Here is a 22,641-nt window from a genome sequence, read left to right on the forward strand (position 1 = left end):
TCCCTTTACTAATTAGTTTCAAACATAAGTTTACATTTTTTTAAAAATGTAAATAACTTTAATTTAACCTTTTTGTAATAAAAGCATTTTTTTGCAAATGATATGGCGGCTAGTATGGCATCAAGTAGTGCCGGTACAACTGAAAGTCTATACGGATCAAGTAACTTTAACTAAAAAGGTGTCATTTCTACTCAAGCCTTAATTGGCATGCGCCTCGTTGAAATAATGATTTTTTCCCATGCACAGAAAACTAATTTTCGAGTAGATTGGGTGTATATTAACTACTTCTGGAGTAGCTTGGGTGTAAATTAGACTGTGCTTATGGTCTCGCGACCACCAACTTCAGCGGATGGCGCGAGCGACGCCAGTGGCGGACACCACAACGGCCAGCCGCGAGCGAGCGACGAGTGTGGTGGCATGGGCTGAAGTAAATACTGGGCCTCGAATTTCGTGATGCGTTTTATTTTTTACCAATATAAACCCCACCATTACCTTTAATAAATTACCAACACTCTCAATTCTCTCTACACTACTTCAAAAACAATATATTCCATATTCTCATCTACATTTTTTAAACAGTATGGATCCATGGCGAAGGCGAAATGTGGCGGAGGTCGGGAATAAATTTGTATTTTTTATTCTTACATTTGTATTTTTTTTATATTTTTAGGATATTTTTTTTTTTAATTTGTATTTTTATATTATTAAAATGTTTAATGTTTTTATTATATACATTAATTTTTAGTTAAATTATATTTAAAAAAAATCAGATAACTCGCTGAAGCCACCGCTCACTTGGACCATAACAAGCTCAGACAGCTTCAGCGAGTGTCCAGTCAACACTGCATGACACAAAATAATTGGATGAATTTGGAGCCCTACTTCAACAGATTCACACGGTCTTATATTCAAGCCTCCATGAAACCTATATTCAATTAATCATGTTAATACAAAGAATAGAAAGAGGGAACCAGAATAATATCATGTGTGATTATCTGCTTGACTCTAAAATAATAAGTTGAGTCCTAGAGATCTTTTAGAGCTACCAACCTAACATAATACAAGTGCATCTTAGTAATCTAAACACTTAATAAAAATGTAAAGCATTGTGTTTTATATTTGAACTTTGGTCTTTTTGTTTCGATTAACAAACTCGTTTCATATCATAAAACCAAAAACCATAAAAAAAATGTGATGACCTATGCTAAACGATTTTCATGTAACATTGCATTGCCACATCAGCGTCACACCGGCAATATAGTCAAATTACCATTAATTATAATTTTAAAGGTTTGGTGGTTTCATATTTGTTATTAAACACAAATTTTATTGAAATTTAAGACAAGCTAGGAAGGCTGAAAGAGACCTTATGATCTTTGGTTAACGTAATTGATGTGTGTGTAATGATGATTTTTCTAAATAATTCACAACTAAGCTTTAAATTTATTAAACAAGACTCCTAAAGAAACCACACAAAACCGGCAAGTGTACCGATCACTTAATAGTATAGCACTAATGAAGTCCGAGTATCGAACACAAGGACACGTGAAAACGTTTACGATACTTAACCCTAACCAAGACTCACCTAAGAATATTTAAATGATTTTTAATAATTAACTACTTAACCTAATTTACTTAAATTAACTAACTAGACTTAACTTAACTTAACTAAACTTGACGAAACACTTAACGAAACTTTGAAGCTTAACTGCAATCGGAGAAATCGTCTACCTAGGTAAGATTCATATTGAAGGTATAATAAGGTAATGGATTGAAGAATCTCACGACACCGGTTCCTAAGGATGACACAACTAAGGTTCACTCAAGAAAGCTAGATCACCTCTCGGTCTCACCAACAAACTCTAACTAACACTTAATTGATTTTAAGAACAAACCGGGAAACGAATTGTTAAAGTATTCTAATGTCGACTCTCCTCTCGGTCTCACCGACACAGTACCTTAATGGAGACGAATACTACACAACCAAGGATAGAGGAACAATTTAGTTTAACTTAAACTAGACCAACTAATCACTCAAAAAACCCAAACCCGACAAGAACCGAACCCGCTCTCGCGCGATCCTAATCCTAACAATCAAAAGCTATGAGACGACCTTACTTCCTATCACCTCTCGGTCTCTAAGAAGGTGCCTACCCGCTGAATATAATCAATTAACACACCCACTTAAACCCTACGATTGATCACCCAGCAAACAATCTCTAAACACAAAGTAAAGAGTTCAAACAAGCTAAAATCAATCAAAACAGATTCAATCAATCAAAGCAAGAGGTATATGAGTATAATTAATAAAAACACAGCCAATAAACACAACCTAATTCAATTTTAAACCAAACTTTTCATTAACAAATCAAGTCATGATGATCAACAATCCATAAAACTCACTAAAACCTAACAATAAACATCTAACCTATGTAGAACTAAAAAGTTTAGCCTAACATGATTTTTGGACAGCAGCAAACACTTAATGTAAGCATCATATAACTCAACCAAAACATAATTAAACTCATTCAATGATCAATGATAATCAATAGCTACTCAATCTTCAATTCAAATGCAAAACAATCCAAGTTAAAGATCAAAATCAACAAGTTATGTATCTTGAACAAAAGAACAAAGTTTATGGATGTAATACTTAAGATTAGGGCTGATTTTATGGACGAATATGATCCCTAGCTGCCATAACAAGTCTCCCTCAATGTTATCCTTCCTCTCCTAGCCGCCACAAGCTCCAAACTCTTCTTTTTTCTTCCTTGGTGGCTGCTGAATTGCGATCGGCAGGTTGGGGGCTGCTGATTTCGGGATTTTTTGCTGATTAGGGTTTGTTTTTTTTGTTAATAATCTTATATAATATCATGTAAGGCTTTGATCTTGTGGGCTTGGGTCGGGCCTTGAGTTTTAGTCTTCAAAATTGATCAAAAAGGCCCCTAGAGTTTTCAAACTTTACTCTTTTCTCCATTAAGACTCATAACCTACAATTAATATTCAATCTTTGTTAAATCATGCAAAAACCATCCATAACTCTTATTTATTAAACGATTAAGCAATTAAAACATGATAAAACGATACGGAAAGTAAGTGTGTTTTACAACACATCTGTAATGGTGTAGGAAACGCAACAGAAAACAAACCTGCTATCACCACAATTAGCAGCAACAATCTGGCAAGGTGAGACAAGCACAGTTACTATGGTTGATCAGGTTGAAAACCCGTTCATGCAAGCTTGGTCAACATCCTAATAAGCCACTAACAGTGCAGGCTCACACTTTTTCGTCCGAACATATGTATTGCCTTCACACTCCCATGCTTCATTCGCTACTTGGTCTAGTGAGCTGTGTCATTTTCAATGAGTAAAATACTTTAGTCCTTATAGTATATATAATTCGTCAAAGTTACCTTCTTTCTATTGGTGCACTTTTTTATATGGAATATCTTAAATCCAGACATACATGCATATCTAAACTTTTATTTCTTCTGATAACTGAACATTACAATACCCTTCCTCTCTCTCTCTCTCTCTCTCTCTATATATATATATGTGTGTGTATGTGCAAAATAAAAAAAAACCCAAATAATTTAAATGACTATACTACCCCTAGACTAATATTAACTCTAACAAATTGGATGAAACTACTAACTAGCCAAAATAATAAAAGATGTGTCTAAGTTAATGTATGCATCAACCATGCATATATAAAAGCTTCCATCAACCCTGCCTTCAAGACCAAAGCATAAGGTCTATTAATATATCTGTATGATGTTTATTAATAATATAATTGGTAATCATCAACGTAGGTTCTTTTCTTTATATCAACCTTACCAAGCACATGTTTTTTGTGTTAAAGACAAGGGGAAAGAGTTATAGAATCACCGGGAGATTGTGGGAAAACCAGTCTGGTGTATCATTAGACTTTGACAATACATATCGATGAACTTCTTGGACATAATGAGAACAAACAACATCATATGCACCAAACCAAGCAAGCATCCAGCACCAATCAGAAAGCAGCATGGAAACCTGTAGAATACACACACGTCCGGTTGTATTTCTTGTCTTAGTTGTCCATACACTTGTAAAAAAGATGGGTGACCTAATAAGTTAGCCTTGTTGAATGTAAATTGACGTAGAAAAAAAGACCCAAGTTCATATAAAATCTTTGTAAATACAAGAGGTATACATATGGTCACTTGATGTGTGTCATAGCAAATAAGTAAAATAGAGAAGACGAAATGGTCTTGTTGAGAATGTAATTATGTAAGGATATGATGGTATTTAGTTGCCTTTAATAGTGGTACATGACCTCGATCAAAACTGTAAAAAGGTTTGCAAACTAATAGAATATATGCATGGCCTCAATTAGTCTCCTAAATAAAGGTTCGAAAGCTTTGATAAATCTTTTTAAAATTCCATGTTTATGATATTATTCTAACATTATCGGCTAACAGAAGTCATATATTACTAGCAATGGAAACAATGAAACCCTTTGACAAAATAATGTTAAATTTGGACAATAGGCAAAACCCATAAAAATCCAAATAAAGTAATTTTAGGAGGATGTTTTAAAAAATATTTCCAAGTTTCCAATACAACCAACTATTAACAAACCAAGTTACCCTGTATGAAATAAATTTTTGTAACTTTTTTTTTTTTTGCAATAAGCAGTATTTAAAATTTACCTAATACAACTATTCATAAACCAAGTCAAACTGATTAGATCTCAATTAATAAGGACACAATCTCAAATCATATGTTTCCCTCTAACAATATTGTAAATGAACATTAAATAAAATACTTTTCTCTTGAATCTTCTATGTTTTTGCAGTTTTATTTTTATCCATAAACACATATGACAAATTGGAAATAAATAATCCCATATATTTTTTGTATTGGCCGATAATAATACCACTTTTAAAAATCCTTGCCAACAATCCAACCTTTCGACTTTTTTCTCTCAATGTACCTCCGTTAAAAAAAACCTAACGTCGTTAAGATTTTATTTTTTAATTTCAAAACGATGTTTTGGGGCTTTTGATCGGAATAAATACACGAGTCGATTGATGTAAAAATTATCTCAAAACGGTGATCAAAATGATGAAACGGTGTGTTCAATTCAGGCGTCTGAATTTCCAATTAACGAAAATCAAGACATTTGAAACACCTTTTCGAGATAAATTTTACATTAGTCGACTCGTGTCTTTCTTCCAATCAGAATCCGTAAAATGGTTTGAAATTCCAAAAAACTTAACGACGTTAAGTATTTTTTAATGGAGGTCCACTGAGAGAGAAATAGTCAAAAAGTTGGACCGTTTCCAAGGATTTTTAAAATGAGATTATTATCGGTCAATACACAAAATATGGAATTATTTATTTACAATTTGCCAACACATAAAGATAACCTCTATCAACAACCTAGTTGATAGAAAGTTAGTCAGATGAATCATGAATATTAACTTCTAATCACCCCTTACCAAAAATAGAAGCGATAAAAAGACCCCTTATTCAAAGGTTGTTAGCAGCACATTACCTTATGTGAAAAAAATTTCAGTGTTCATACAAGAACGCAACTGTTAAAAGCATTAATTCGTTATATAAAACACAACAACTAATTTCGCAAACTTACCACATATAAAACCGATTTGATCAAGATAAATAAATTAACAAGATTAAACCAAATTTAGGCAAAATAACAAGATTTGGTAATAAAACAATTTATTTGTAGACAGGAATCGGTAAGAGACTAAATTGAATTTTTAACAGTAAAAAGATTTTGTAACCCTAAATATCAAAGAAACAAGGCCAATAGATTTTAATTAAGAAATCTATGGGATATAACTTAACAAACAAAGAGGAAGCATTCAAACAAAGAAGCCATCATCCAAGGAAGAACATATACCTGTCGTTGAAAATGGAATGTTGATAGAGTCGCTGCGACAATGTCCAAAAATGATAAGGTATGAGAAGAATCAAGATTATGTATATATAGCAGACGGAACTACCTCTATACTAAACCCTAAGGCCCAATGGGCTACATGTTGGGCTATAATAACAATATATGGCATTTAATATAGCTTGTGAGGATGAGGTGTAAATGAGGAAAATTAGGGTAGGAAATGAAGGTTAACTTTGCATATTTGTATGTGAGAAAGAATACTTAAGAGGTAAGTTTTACACATAATAACATCTTTGAAAACAAATTACAATTGCAATAAAGACAGTTATCATGTACAAAAATAATTACGGCTTTTCAAGCAAGCATGAAACTATTAAATACGTTAACTCATGATAGAAAACATACCCGCTAATTGTTGGCCTATTGGGCTTAATCATCATCAATGAGGTGATTTGCCCGATTTCAAGTAGCGGGTAGTTCAAGTTGGGCTAGTATAGTTTATCCGGTTAGTAACCGACTAAAACAAACAGTTAGGAACCGATTATGCGCATTTGAACTCGAACAAGTTCCAAACTCGTCAAACTCAAACCGATTCCAAAACTGCACAGCCGTAAGAGCAAGAAATGAAGGTAAGGACTCTGAAGGCGCCAAAACCGTAAATTAAAGACGAAGCCTATGCGAAAACAACGAATAACGATGATTATATACCATTGAATAAAATGAATTTTCGTTTTTGGCTTTTGTTTTATATGTTTGTGCTTTTACTTAAATCATTCATCTTTGTATGTTGTTTATTATCTTTTTTTTAGTTTCATAAAGTAAGTTTATCAAAGGGATATTGGATTTTAATAATTCAAACTTTGGTATATAGGCTGACATTAATCCCAATTTAAGGAATTTCTTAAGTTAATCCTACCTTTCACCCAATTGACTTACACCAACGGATACTGGTCTGGTTAGTTTTGGGGAAAATTATGTCATTTCTCTAAGTTTATGGGGTAAATCAAAAACTCTGTTAATTTATTATAAATCGAATTTCTTTTTCTTCTCCAACAACCCACATCCACCCCACCTCCACAACCCCTTCCTCTCTCACAAGCCTCAATCCCTCATTGTCGGGCCACCACTCCAACGCTGTGAAATCGATAAGAGATGCACATGTTAACATTTTAACTTCACATGCTTTAACAAATTTATGGGTGTTTTGGACTTTTGTAGGAAATTAAAAACCCTAACTCCATTTCCAAAAAAACAACAGATTTGCCTCCATGAAACCTCGACTTTGTCTATATCACACGATAACAGAAGATGAAACATGCTAACCACATCTCCACCACTACCACCAACACCACCCGCCATCGTCTACCAAAAGAAACCCTAAAATAAAAAACCCTAATTCAAAAGGCAAATAAATGAAAACAGATATCTCGAACGAAGAAGTTTCGGTCACCGATTTGCTTTCTTGCCATCTCCGGTTGGTCAGTTTCCTATGATTTATTACTGGAGCTGAGAATTGAGTTACATTAGTATAGGACCGGTGGCAGTATAGATCGAAATAAGAAATGAAAAAATGTTTTGAGTTTTCTTTTGGTGGTGGTTGTGATGGAAGAAATGGGGGATAAAGATGGGGTTTTAAGTTTAATTATACTTTCATTTGCCCCCCTCAACTTAGACAAATGACATATTTTGCCCAAACACTAGCTGGGTTAGTCCTCCTTAAAAAAGACTCGGTGGAAGCAAGCAGGATGAAAGTTGGGATTAACCTAAATAATTTCTTAGTTTATGATTATTGTCGGCCAATAAGCCAAAGTTTGTATTATTAAAATCCAATATTCCTATTGTAAATTGGTGTGTTGTACAATGAAATACTCATTCGTATTTAAAATGGAGGAAAAATATAAGGATTAGTCTAATATATATTTAGTAGTTGATAATCACAATAATGAACACAATAATATATATATATATATTCATAACACTCCTCTTTGGTTTTCAACTTCGTATGCTTTATGTTGCCTCGTTAAAAAGCCTGCTAGGCAGACCCAGTGGGACCAAACCTTAGCTAAAGGAAAAAGAGTGCAACGCGTATTTTCTCTCCCTCATGATAATCAGTTAAGTTCTTTGAGTCGACATATCCCGATCCCATGAACCAGCATTCGAGAGCTTATACTTTATATGAAAATTAATAAAACTCAAATGAAGATAACTTAAAAGCATTCTCAACCCAAATCCTATTTGTATCCATATAATTACACTAACTATCACTATATTTTCTCTTTCATATTTAATTAAATAATATTTTTATTATACATTTGTCATTATTTTTTCTTTCTATTCCACTCATAACCAATTTTAGAAAATATTAAAAAACTATACAGTAGAGATGAGCGTTTTCGGTAACGATACCGATTGGTACTGAACCGGTACCGAGAATATGTACCCAGTTTTGAGTTTTTGGTACCGTTATGGTTAAGTACGGTACCGATATTTCCTGAATTTTGCGCGAAATACCGGTACCGATACCAAATATTTTAAAGTTTCAGGATTAGAATTTTCGGGAACGATACCGGTACCGTCACGAGCTCATCTCTATTATAGGATGTGAACAGTAGAAACATATATTTGACTTTCTCATATAAAATTTTATCTTTCCTCTATTCACAATCACTCATAACTATACCATATAATTTACAAAATCCACTCACATATTTATAAGGAATAGACTGAGAATTCTCTAAGTAATAGACGAGTCCAACTAAAAAAGATAGACTTTATTTAGATTTAGGTTTAATAAGCTAACTCAAAATAGCAAAAATCTGACTGTATTTAGTTGACTAATGTGTAACTTGTTAGGATTTGTGAAGGCTATGGGATAGTTTTGGGCTTGGGCTCAAATTGGTGACAAGGAGAACAAGGACTCGGCCCGTTATTGTTCTTGTTAACTAAGCTTTTAAACCTAGTTTTATATCTATATATGCCCTTGCCGTGTAATTGTAATCTTTGCACTTCAATAATAAAATAACCTAGTTGCAGCTCGTGGATGTAGGTCCCCGCTGGGACCGAACCACGTAAAATTCTCGTGTCGTATTTATCGTATATTTTCTAGTTTACTGCGAGTATAATCTTGTGTGCTTGTTCATGTGTTGTTCCGCTACGCCGCTTTGTTCCTAACAAGTGGTATCATGGCTTTGGCTCATTGAACACACTATTTTGCACTTAGTCGATTCGCAGAGGTTCGTTTATCCCGTTCACTCGTTGGGGAGTTGGAAAATCGAAGGTTAGGGTTTCGGTTGTTTTGGCCAATTATTGAACTGTTACAAATAGTCAGGATAACCCGTGGAGCCAGCGAGATCTAATCAAAAGAAAAGATAGTCGGCAATATATATTATATATATTGTAGCTTTGTAGTCTGGAGTTTGCGCAAGTCAAAAGAAATAAATGGTAGGAACTATAAAATTATTTTCTTGTTCTTTGTTGTTGATGTGATTTTGACGTACAAAAAAAAAAGAAAATGAAAGGAAAAAATAGTTTTTTTTTAACTTGTGTTTCTTTTTGGTTCATTCGCAACAAAATAAAAAAAGCGGTACTCTTTGTTTTGTTTGATCGAATTTGGTACCAATTATTATTAAGATCCTGCGAGGTTGTTTTGATTCAATCGGAAGTCAAGGCTTTTACTTATGTTTAGTCTCCGGTTCGAGAAATTAGACAATTTGGGTTTGGTTAAAACCCTTGTATTCGACAGTTGTTTTTCGGGTTGTTTAGGTTTTGGTTTTGGTTTTGGTTTTGTGACTGTGATTGTTAGCGTTTGGCTGTGGTTGAAGAATGGGGTAGGGTTTCGTTATCCGGGTTTGGGTTTGACTGTTAGTCATCAACCGTGAAATTGGGGAACCAGGTTATGCGAAAATTCAGCATTCGGGTTAGGGTTGTCTGCAGGAGATAGTCTGAGGTAACTGTTTACAGACTTGATTTAACGGTTACTGTGGAAGAAAATCGGTTTTAACTTGACGATGTTCAGTTGAACAACCATCAAGTTCAGGCTTGTGTTATTGTTGTGTCTATTCACTGTAACATTTGTCATGTTTCGGTTTAACTTGCATTTGTATTTGTATCAAAAACCCGACCCGTTTTGATCTTTCGGATTCTTCGTTATTAACAAAATGTTGGATTTTATGTTCGTTTATCTTTCACAAATTTCGGGTCAAGAAAACATCCTTTTTGGTACGTTAAAACACCTCTTTATGATGAAAAACGACTTAAAACAAACGTTAGGGACTATTATTGTCAATTATCAAAAGCTTGTTTGACCATTTTAACCAACCACATGCAATTTTACCCCCATATGAATAAACCATACTTCTACCACTATAAAAGCAATGTCTCATGCACCATTTTGGTTGCTCTTTCTTCTTTAAATTCTCTCTCAATCAGTGTTTTGAAACCCGGCCCGGACCGGCCAGTCGAACCGGTTCGACCGGGACCCGCTATGCTTTCCGTGTCGGTTCGCACTATTTAACCGTTTTCTAAAAACCCGGCCGGGTCTGGCGGTTCACGTCCGCACGGAACCGGTGAACCGCCGGTTGATCCGGTAAAACCCTTTTCTTAAAATAAAAAATGAATCGGAAAAAAATCCGGCTAGCATTCCGGCAAGTATTGCAGCAGACTTGGCTTCCACAGGCGCTAGGTGTGCTTCTTGTCTGATTTCACGATGGGGAGAAGTTAAACTCTTGAAATTGACATATCTATGAAGAAATGGAGATGTTGAAGAAACAGAGATGGTGGCTGCTGTAATATGTTAGGGTTAACAAGAAATGGAGATGTGAAACACATCCCTTATTCTTACAATTTTTTATTTACCTAATTTATAATTTAATCCCTGTTTAATTTTTATCTTTTTCTTATTTATATTTTCTTTTCTTTTCTTATCTATTATGTTATAATAATGATATATCTACATTTTCATTTTCTAATTTATTAATAAAATACGTTTGATATAGCTTATTTAATTCCAAATTCATTACATTCTTTACTATTATATAGAAGTATATATAATCATCAAATCATGTTACAAATTATATATATATATATATATATATATATATTTATGACATCATCCGGGTCAAACACTGGTCCGCCCTTCCGGGTCGGTCCAACCTTTGACCCGGTAAGACATCCGGGTCGACGTCCGGGCCGGGTCTGAAAACATTGCTCTCAATCTAAGATCCAAGCATCCATTATTCAAGTTCTTATAGTTTGACTCTTCAAGGACAAACTAATACTAATCCTTGTTTTCTAACTAATTCTTGTTACTTCAAGCTTGATGTTTCAACATATATATAATATACACCCCTTGTTTCCTTCGGCTTTCACTTCTCCGGTCACAGTCGATTGAAGTGTCGTGCTATAAGGCAAGACTACATGGAGGACAATTATAGTCCTTCATAAATACTTAAGTTATGCTTTAATTTTGTTTATGCTTATTAATATTGTTTAGTCCTTACTTACTTTTAGTTTCCAAATCATTTTTTAATAGTTCCATGGTATTGGGTATGTGGCCACCATTTTCGTTTTCATCCCGAGTCAAGAGTGGAACCAAAACCGAACTTCTGTTTAATACTTTATTGTTAACATACTATATGAACGATTTGAGTATAATTATTTTTAAGTTTATTTTAATGAGATCTATGGTATTGTATATGTGGCAACCATCCTTGGTTTTATTCCGAGTCAATGACCGAATCGAAACCGAACTCTTGTTTAAACACTTTATTTTAACATGTTGTATGTAAACTTGAGTATCATCATTTATAAATTATTTTAATACATTTCTATGGTATTGGATATGTGGCACCCATCCTCGGTTTTATTCCGAGTCAATGACCGAACTAAACCGAGTTCACTCGCTTAAGACACACAAGTGTGTTTTGGGTCACGGAATCTCATTTTCTTCAAAAACTATATTATAAACAAATTTTAATTTGTTTTCTTAAAATACTTGGTGTGTCGGATCCAACATTATCTTATAACAAGGTTGGACCGAAAAAACCAAACACTCGCTTGATGGACGTCGAGGTTCTTCTTAATAGAACTACACACTTGGTTAAGCTTCTTTGATTTCATTGAGTTATCTCATAACATTTAATACTTTGGAATATCGGCTTCGAGCTTGACCAATTATCAAAACTTGAATCGAAAAATTTGAACACTCGTAAATCTCGTTAAGGTATCTATTTAACATTGCAATATTGCAGTTATACCCAAATATTTACTTAACAAAGGTTAAGTAAAAACTAATGAATAGAATACCGAGACCCGATTTTGAGTAAACTTACTTTCTAAAGCCATTACTTTAATTTTTATGTATTAACACTTTAAGTCTCGAACTTTAATATTTATTTTACTTATCAAGTTATTTTACTTTAAAGCCTTTAAAACCATCTACTAACTCAAGACCCTTTTTAATCTAGTCTTGCTCGTTGAACTTACCCTTCCTCGTTTTATCGCAAACTATCCTTCAAGTTACTTATTTCACGTGAGTACATTTCATCCCCCGTTTTCATTTTTATACTTTGGGGGTAACATGCATACTTTTTCAAAACAAGAATGATTTATAATACTCGATCCTCAAACCACAAACGTTAGGGTGTATGATACTAGAATACTTGCTCTATTGTGTGTTATATGCTTCATATGTTTTACGTGCACGAGTGTTTATTTTTATGTTGTTGTTGAGCCTCAATAAGTATTATCATACGCTCCCCTAACTACTTAGCCTTGTGCTAGTAGAATATGGCCTCATTATCCGAGTATGTCGGTTGTTACCGATTAGAAAGGATCCTCATTTACTTATGATTTATATACCGCAATTGTTGCTTTTATTTATAGTTTCATATACGATTTGTGGATTTTGCCTCATATTATATATACTCAAAACTATGAAATTGCTCACCAACATACGTGTTGACAAATATTATTTTATGCATTATTACAGGTTTGATTATTACTTGATTTGGAGTTTAAAGACGCCATTCTATTTGATACCGCTAGGTTATTAGAAGAATAAACAATATTTATTTCTTGTATTTGGTGTTTATTTATATGAACGGGAAGTGCTACTTTTGTGATTGAATGGAATTAATGAGTTGTTTAAATATTGTCACTTTAATAGTGTCTTGTGTTTATGGGCAATCCGTTGCACCCCCGCATGTTCCGCCGCCTTTGGTCGGGGTGTGACAATTCACCGTTTCCGATTTGTTTTTGTTTTTTATTGTTATAACTTTTAACTAAAGATGGGATGGTTATGATCAGAATGTTTGTTGGTTATGGATTTTGGTTGATTGGTTTGTCATGGGAACTTGGATGTGCACTGATGATGGGATAAACCGGGAGAAAATGAAACCAGTGGGTGCGCTGGAAACAGAATAAGTTAAAAAAAGGTTAGTGCTAAGTCGTGTGATCTATTGCTCGCTTGTATGATCTTTCAGTTAGGGTTTGTGTTAACTGATCGTGTAAATGGTCATAGAACTCTTATTATCGCTTTCTTTCCATTAAAAGCTCGACGTTGTTATAAATGTTTGCCTATTAGCTGGTCTGGAACTGTGAAGTTATTCTTTTTCTATGATGATAAGTGGTTTGACATTTGAGGGATCTTTTGTATTGATACTGGGTGAAGGTTTTCGCTCGGAAATACGAATGGAGATTTGACTTATGAATGTTATTTTGGCATGGGTTGGGATAACAGAGACAGTGGGAGCTGAGCATAGGTTGACTTGGTGGGGCTGAATGAAGGTGTAGGACACTTTTTAGAGTTGATGTCCAAAGATGGTAAATTCTGCTTTTGAGAATGTGTCGGTGGTGATGCATTGGGGCTCAGTGGAAGGCAGTGAAGACTTTGTGTTTGAGATTCTATTTTGCTTCATTTTCTTGTTACATATTTCAATCAAGCATCAATGAATCTATAATTTAAGACGTTTGTCAGAGATGTAAAAGTCTTGGCTTGGTGCCACGGGTAGAGCTAAGTAGATGCGTATTGCAAGCATGAATCCTTGATCCACATGAATGTCAGCTTGAGCGTATTCGGAGATTTAAATCTTTACGGGGATTTGGTAACAGTGGGAGAACGGGGGTGTTCAGCTATAGTTCCACAGTGACATTGGGTTTTGATACCGGAATTCCGAATGAAAATTCTCTCTTACGTGCTTGCTGTATTAAGAGAGTATTCTTTCTTCTGGAAGTCTCTGAAGCCGGTTGAGTGAGTAAGTAGGTGTCGGTTGAGACTGAAGATGTGTCATTGGCGGGCTTTGCCATGACTGGGTCTTTGATGATCGTATTGGAGTTGGGGCGCTACAATGGGCCTTTCAAGAAACTGATGCAAAGGTCGGGCGCTACAACTAGGTGGATTGGATTGTTGAAATCTTAGTTTGTTCCTGAAGAATTGGAGGCTTGGAGAACTTCCGTTGTTGAAGTTTTAGCATGTTCTTGAAACTGGAGGTTTGGTGATTTCTGTTACTGAAGATTACTTGAGTTACTAGGTATAAGGTTTTGTTTGGACGGCTGTTGCAGTTCGTGCAAAGCCTTCAAGTGGGAGATTGTTAGGATTTGTGAAGTCTTTGGGCGAGTTTTGGGCTTGGGCTCAAATTGGTAACGAGAACAAGGACATGGCTCGTTATTGTCACTTATCAACTAAGCCTTTAAACCTAGTTTCATATCTATATATACCCTCGCCATGTAATTGTAATCTTTGCACTTCAATAATGAAATAACCTAGTTGCAGCTCGTGGATGTAGGTCCCTCGCTGGGACCGAACCACGTAAAATTCTTGTGTCGTGTTTAACGTATATTGTCTAGTTTACTACGTGTATAATCTTGTGTGCTTGTTCATGTGTTGTTTCATTGCGCCACTTTGTTCCAAACATAACTGTATACTAGTTTAATGATGTGCTATGATGTAAATTATGTATGAAATAAATCCATAAAAAATTATTTATGGTGGTGGACATTACAATTTTCAGGGAAACAATGGCTTGGATGTAACGATAAAAGATAATTGGGTTTTAAGTTATCATCTCGTATTGTTACGGGTTGTGTTCGGATTAACTTTAAAAGAACATAAAAACAGCTGTGTTTGGATTAACATGCTTAACCTCTATAATTAAATATGTTGACTTGTCACTTCGTTTAACTAAATATGTTGGCTCACTAACCCATTTATGATTGGTTTAACCCATTTTTTACGCACAACCCAAATTACAAGTTCAGACATGTTTAAATATTGGTTAAACAAGTCGTGTTCAGGTTACCTGATTTGAAGAGTGTATGCGGGTCGGTGTTGATATTTTTTACACGAATAGAAATCTGGATCGTGTTTAAGTTGATGGATCAACCCGACACTCCTCGTTTGTGTATTGAAATAAGGTTAAAATTTTAGCTCCCTAAATTTTAAACGCTTTAAATATAGTTAATAATTTAAATTTATAAATATAAATGATTTGAAGATGGTGAATATAAAAATTGCCAATCATTTACATTAGCTTCATCGATGAAGATGCCAAGACCACCAACTTACATATAATATGGGACGTGTAAATTCTTCTAAAAACCAATAATTCAAACCAAGAACGAACAAGCATACAAATTGATCAAGCTTATCTTTAAATACTATTAAAGCAAAACAATTTATTTACATGGTCTTCTTCTAAGTTGTCCACATATGTAATCGAGTCAGCAACTTTTCATTCTCAGATTCTCTATTATGTTGTCATGTGTCCTCTTGATACAATCACCTTATATTTAAACCTTAACAATTCATAATTTTTTACCCTAAACATATTTTTTTCTCTTTCTCTATTAACCGGATCTCCTTCCACCCTCTCATATATTCCGGCTAATCTAGATCTAGATTTGTATTAATCGTTTTCTGGTAAGTATATATTTTATAATAAACTTTCGATTGTTGATATATGTATTTTCGGCAACATTATATTTTCTTCCGGTTATTATTTCCTCTAACTTTTTTATCTTTATTTTCATTGTTAACTGATTTTATTAAAATCAGTTTAGGTTGTAAATCAAAAACGGCGTTGAAGCTTATATGTGGACGTGTTTACCTTTTTCCGGTTAGTTTTTCCATTAAGTTTTTCCGGTTATGTGTTATACATATAACAATGGTTGTTTTATATTTATTTGAAGTTTTATATTTTTCTTTCCTCTCATATATTCTGGCTAATCTAGATCAAGATTTGTATTAATCGTTTTCCGGTAAGTATATATTTTATAATAAACTTTCGATTGTTGATATATGTATTTCCGGCAACATTATATTTTCTTCCGGTTATTGTTTCCTCTAACTTTTTTATCTTTATTTTCATTGTTAACTGATTTTATTAAAATCAGTTTAGGTTGTAAATCAAAAACAGCGATGAAGCTTATATGTGGACGTGTTTATGTTTTTCCGGTTAGTTTTTCCGTTAAGTTTTCCCGGTTATGTGTTATACATATAACAATGGTTGTTTTATATTTATTTGAAGTTTTATATTTTTCTTTCCTCTCATATATTCCGGCTAATCTAGATCTAGATTTGTATTAATCGTTTTCCGGTAAGTATATATTTTATAATAAACTTTCGATTGTTGATATATGTATTTCCGGCAACATTATATTCTTCCGGTTATTGTTTCCTTTAACTTTTTTATCTTTATTTTCATTGTTACTGATTTTATTAAAATCAGTTTAGGTTGTAAATATAAAACGCCGATGAAGCTAATATGTGGACGTATTTACGTTTTTCCGGTTATGTGTTATACTTATAACAATGGTTGTTTTATATTTATTTGAAGTTTTTTATTTTTCTTTCCTGTTTTTTTGTTTTACATATTGTTCTTCTAGTTTCTAAATAAATTTCACTTTCATCCATGGACAATATCATTATTTCGTTTTTATGATAAGACACACTTAAATTATCCATTTAAGTATCTCATTAATACAATTTATTGAGTTTGAATATCCTTATTTGTTTAAATAACTAATAAGGATAGTCAAACTCAATAAATTGTATTAATGGTTTTAATACAATTTAATTAACATATTTAAATTAACTCCTTTTAAATTCGGAATTTGACCAATCTTTCAACAAAGTTTTAAAGGTTTTAACACTCTCCATAATTTTAAACTCATTTCAAAATATTTCCATAATTTTTGAAGTTTTTAAATTAACCGATTTGATTTTCATTTTTGTAATTATTTCTAAATTAAATTAGTCATATTAATAAAATTAGAACAGATTTGATCTTAATCTTTGTGATTTGGCATTAACTAGAATAAGTTATCATTTTAATATTTAAAAAACTAATTGTCAAGCTAAAAATATTTGCCATAATTGTAATATAATCTTACTTTAATTTACGTGAATATTAATTATTAATTAATACTAAAATAATAACCGTGTTATTGTAGAACACAATATTCAAATTGACATAATTTCTAATAATCAATACTTAATATATCGTAAATTAAATAACCGTTTTATTATCATTTATAAATATTATTCGGCACATATGATTTAGTGAATATTATTAAACATGACAACATTTCTTAATTTATTAATATTATTATTCACATGAATCAAGATATTTTAAATTATTTCTATCTTTACATGGAAGACCAAATTTAAATTTAAAACTACAAAATTTAATTAACAAATTTAAATTCCTTTTAAATTCGGAAATTGACCAATCTTTCAACAAAGTTTTAAATGTTTTAATACTCTCAATAATTTTTAACTCATTTCAAAATCTTTTCATAATTTTTTGAAGTTTTCAAATTAACCGATTTGATTTTCATTTTTGTAATTATTTCTAAATTAATTAGTCATATTAGTAAAATGAGAACCGATTTAATTTTAATTTTTGTGATTTAGCATTAACTAGAATAAGTTATCATTTTAATATTCAAAAAATTGATTGTCATACTAAAAATACTTTCCATAATTGTAATGTAATCTTACTTTAATTTGCGTGAATATTAATTATTAATTAATACTAAAATAATAATCGCGTTAGTTTAGAATACAATATTCAAATTGACATAATTTCTAATAATCAATACTTAATATATCATATTTTTAAGCTTTAATAATTTTCAAAGTCAACATAATTTTTTTTAATCTTTTCAAAGTTATTTGAAAATTAATTTATTATAAAACGTTTTTAAGTTTTGCAAATTTAACAAAATATAAATGTCAGTGATTTAAAAGTTTATTGCAAGATTGGTCAAAAATCAAAATAAAAGTTATAATTTTTTGAAGTTGACTAATTCTAATTTTTTTTATATTTTGTAACTATTTTGAAAATATTTCAAAACGGGTTATTTTGAAAGAGTATCAAATTTGTTAGTTATAAAATGATGGCGAAAAAAAAGTTTTTATTGATATATCTTTTTGGTTTAATAGTTTAAGTTAGAAAGATATTTTATGTTGTCATTTTACTTTGTTTGTTGTTATATGTTATTTTGTTTTAATAAAAACAACTTTATTAATGTTCAAATGTTACTCATTATTAAATATGTTATTATGGTATATTTAATTTTGAATGCTATTGTTTATTATATTTTCATGTGGTGAAGCAAAATAAATTTATTGTGACAGAATGTTTGAAGAAGTTGATGTTGGTTAAATATGAAATGACATGTTTATGTCTTTTGTTGATGTTTTTTGGTTATTCGATGTACATTAACTTATTGTAACTTTTTAACTTTTAAAATCCATACAATGTAAATGGTTAACGTTTTGGTCCGAAAGTTTGAAAAAGTTTTATGTTGCTTAAATTTGTTGTTTAAATTTTTTATGTTTGTTAACATGTACACACGGGTTATACCCTAGTTAATTTATATTGTACAACACATCACACATCCATACAAGGCAAAATCTCATAAAAGTAGAGCGGAGGCTAAAAAATACATGGGTGACAATTACGTAACTTAAAAGTTGACAAATGCATATGTAGTTCAAAAGCAAATTGTATAGATGTCTACTTGGTGTCTGAGAGGAAGGAGTTGACCCACGGCATGACCTCCGGAGGTCGCGTGCGTAGAAATCTTCGAAAGCCATGTTCAGCATACTTTTCACCCTCATCGTGATTTTCTAGTACAGCCGTCGTACGATGTATCTTGTTCACCCTGTAACATCGTACAACAATTAATCAAGCAATCCACAAAATAAACAAAACGAGACACAATTCTCTTAAAATGTGTTTAGTTGATTTTCTTGAAATTTATAAAACAATATATATCACCTGACATCAGGGTTCATGACAACGTTTCTAGTAAGCTGGAAAACACACATACTCGTCACAAACGTCATCGCAGCCATAAGAGGATAAACCTGCATAGTTTACATTTCAAATTATGCTTTTAAAACATGAACTTTATTAGTTATAAGTTATGACACAAAGATCAACGATAAGTATGTGACAACCGGGAACGTCATAATTTCATAAATGATAAAATCAAAGGACTCATGACAAATTTAATCTGTCTAGAATATGTCGATAATACTCATTTTTTTAGTAAGACGTACATAACAGCGTATGAGGCATAGCTAGCTTGTTCAGATATTTACCTCTGGTCTCACCCAACGCGGCATTTTTGAAGACTTTTGGCTACTTTTTGAACCTGGAGGTTTTATAAATGTCCGTAGAATGGATTGATCGAGTCGAAATTAATTTGGAAATGTTAGAATGAAGAATATATGGAACGTATATAGCTATTTATATTATATACGGAGAGATGGTCACTGGGTTTCACTATGCAAAGTTGAAATCAAGCCAACAGATTTGGGTTTGTGACATTTTATAAACACGATAATAACAATAATGTATTTATATAACTTTTTATTCTCTATGATCCATCTTCGTTTTCCTTTCTTTTATTGATTATTAAAATACTTTATAGCGTCATCATAACGTTTACTAAGTAAAATGATGGTGTTTTGTATTTTTATTATAGAAAAGTAGTAACTAGTGAAAACCAGGTGCTTCAGCCTATTGATTTTTGTATAGGTTAACCATTAGCGTGATGAATGGATGACGGTCATTGGTCAACGACTTTATACGCGTCAACGTATGTTTGTTAAAGGCCAAATTGATCATTTTCATTCCGCTAGTGATCGATCATATACAAAACGTATACGAGAAAAAAGAGAAGACAACGGTCGTTACAAATGTTTTTTTCTTTTTTTTTTTACATTTAATATTAATAAAATTGATTTAAAATATTTGGACATGAACAAATTACCCAAAACAATGAATTTGGGTATGAAACTCTTTGGACGAATTCTTTTGTCTTATTTTGTTAACCTATGAGAATGAATGAATTTATGATCATCATCATTAACATACTCAATAAATCTCATCAATAGCAAAGCTATGGTAGGGCCTGAGGAGGTTAGGATGTAGACAGCCTTACCTCTATCCCGTATTAATAGAGAGACTGCTTCCGGTGAGACCCCCGGCTCGATAGTAGTTTTGCATCAAGCCTTGGGCATAAGGCACATAACACTCAACCATCGGGACACCGGCCTATTTGTGTATGTACCCTTGTCTTTCGGCTATCAACGTCACCACATGATTAACCTTCCGCCACTTTTAACGTTATTTTCACGAGATTAGTAAAATAATGTAAAAAATAGGAGATGGAATTGAATGAACAAGGAAATGAAATTGATCATTACCATTCATTTGTCTTGTTTAGTTAACCTATAAGAATGAACTGAATTATTAGTTAATGTTGTTTGGTATCCAAAAAATTGTATGAATGAAATAGAAATAATAAAAACACTTTTATCTTTAAATAAATTTTTTTTCCAAAAAAAAATTTGCAATGGCGACGGCTGTGGTGGTAGCTCGACGACAAAAATGGTGGTGGCGGTGGCGGTGGCGGTGGCGGTCAGGCAGCAAGGGCGGTGGTGGTGGTGGGAGGGGGTGGCGGTGGTAGCATTGGTAGTGATGGCGATGGTAAGGTGACGACGACGGTGGTGGCGGTCAGGTGGTGGTGGTTAGGCAGCGACAGTGGTGGGAGGGGTGGCGGTGGTAGCATTAGTAGTGATGGTGATGGTAAGGTGGCATTGACGGTGGTGGCGGTCAGTGGTGGTGGTCAGGCAGCGACAGTGGTGGGAGGGGTGGAGGTGGTAGCATTAGTAGTGATGGCGATGGTAAGGTGGCAGCGACGGTGGTGGCGGTCAGGCAGCGACAGTGGTGGCGGTGGTAGCCTAGTGGTAAGGTGGTGGCGGTGGTGGAGACGACGATGGTGACGGTGGCGGTCAGGTGGTGGTGGTGTTAAGAAAGTAGGGTAAAGGAGGGAGGAATGAAATGAAAAAAAAGAAGGGGATGAGAAAGAATGATTTTGATTGAATGATATTCCATGTGTAATGGATTATTCCATTCCAATGAACAACCAAACATTATTTTTTTCAATTCTACGCAATGAATCATTTTATTCCCCATGTAATTAGTGCATACTAAATGATACCTAAAGTTTTGATTAACTGTTTATTAATTAATTTGGGGTTTAAAACTTTTGATCTAAAATAATCAACAAACATCTATACAAGTTCGGTGTGGTTAGGTCCCCGAATCATCCAGCCAAGTTCATTTCGGTTTAAGAATCTCCCAAAACATCGAACCAAAAATTGTTTTGCAAAATAAATGAATTGTCAATTATTATTTTCAGTCGATGTCGGTTAATGCAATTTCGGATCGGTTAAGCAAAATTTTGCCCACCTTGTTAGATACGATATATAATTAAGAGTTTATAAAAGTTGTCTTTGCCGTAATTACGATGTTATAAAAGTTGTCTTTGCCGTAATTACGATGGCAATTTGATTAGTGTTTCTTTTTAATTTTTCTAATCTCTGCCACTAATAGTTGATGTTTGAATATCTATAAATTTGATTACAACATTTATGCTAAACATTTTGTTAAAGCCCAAAAATGATCGCCTTATGTTACGATCACATCACCTATAAAGTTGTTTTGACCTTATTAATTGGGCGTTCGATTTTAACAAAAGTAATGCAACAATGATAGCCGTCATAGCCAATATGGCTTGAATGTATTACATTTTTTTTACCAATATAGAGGCGTTTTTTATGAAAGATATGAAGCAAGCAATATACTATATCTTTATGCACATTTATTATGATGAGGCGTAATGTTGGATAAAACATCCTTACGCTGGTTAGACTTGAGCTCTTTCACTACATAAAGATTCAAGGTGCATAACACCTTAAGGATTTAAAAACAAGCCTGTTGGTAAAATGGCTTGGGATTGTTGGTATTAATTTTCAAACATAAGCCATGTTTTGAGAGGGCCGTCCCCGAGAAACATCAAAATTTCGAGGGCTCGGGGCAAATGAAAAAATGGTCCCTCAAAATAGAATAAAAACACAATAACTTGTATATAAAAATTCAATATGACAATGATATTACCATAACAATCAACAAAGTTATTGTAACAATGGTCAAATTTGTATACTTAAATAATTCATAGTCTCTTTTAACATTTTTTATTTTCAATCAAAAGTTATTTTGGTCTTTATATAAAAAAGATAAAGAAACATAAGAAACATTGGTATATTAAGTAAACTAGCAAGCAAAATCAAATTAGATTCAAATTATAGTGGGCTGTGCTTAATGCTGATTGTCAACATATAAAATTAAAAAAGAAAAAATGTATTAGATGCAAG

General features: G+C 33.0%; 1 protein-coding gene across 1 annotated transcript; it reads right to left on the reverse strand.

The window, feature by feature from the left end:
• Nucleotides 1-18,869: 18,869 nt before the first annotated feature.
• On the reverse strand, nucleotides 18,870-19,916 carry LOC143595344 (uncharacterized). Its single transcript, XM_077074382.1, has 3 exons — nucleotides 19,519-19,916; nucleotides 19,193-19,281; nucleotides 18,870-19,076 (listed from the first exon to the last, which is right to left on the reverse strand). Exons 1-3 carry the CDS (start codon nucleotides 19,540-19,542, stop codon nucleotides 18,929-18,931), a joined length of 261 nt encoding a protein of 86 aa, XP_076930497.1. The 5' UTR covers nucleotides 19,543-19,916; the 3' UTR covers nucleotides 18,870-18,928.
• Between the last annotated feature and the right edge of the window lie 2,725 nt (nucleotides 19,917-22,641).

This window comes from Bidens hawaiensis, unplaced genomic scaffold, assembly GCF_021521415.1.
Source record: "Bidens hawaiensis isolate Kalapana, Puna unplaced genomic scaffold, B.hawaiensis_p1.1 tig00001721_1, whole genome shotgun sequence".
In the NCBI taxonomy this organism is placed as follows: domain Eukaryota; kingdom Viridiplantae; phylum Streptophyta; class Magnoliopsida; order Asterales; family Asteraceae; genus Bidens; species Bidens hawaiensis.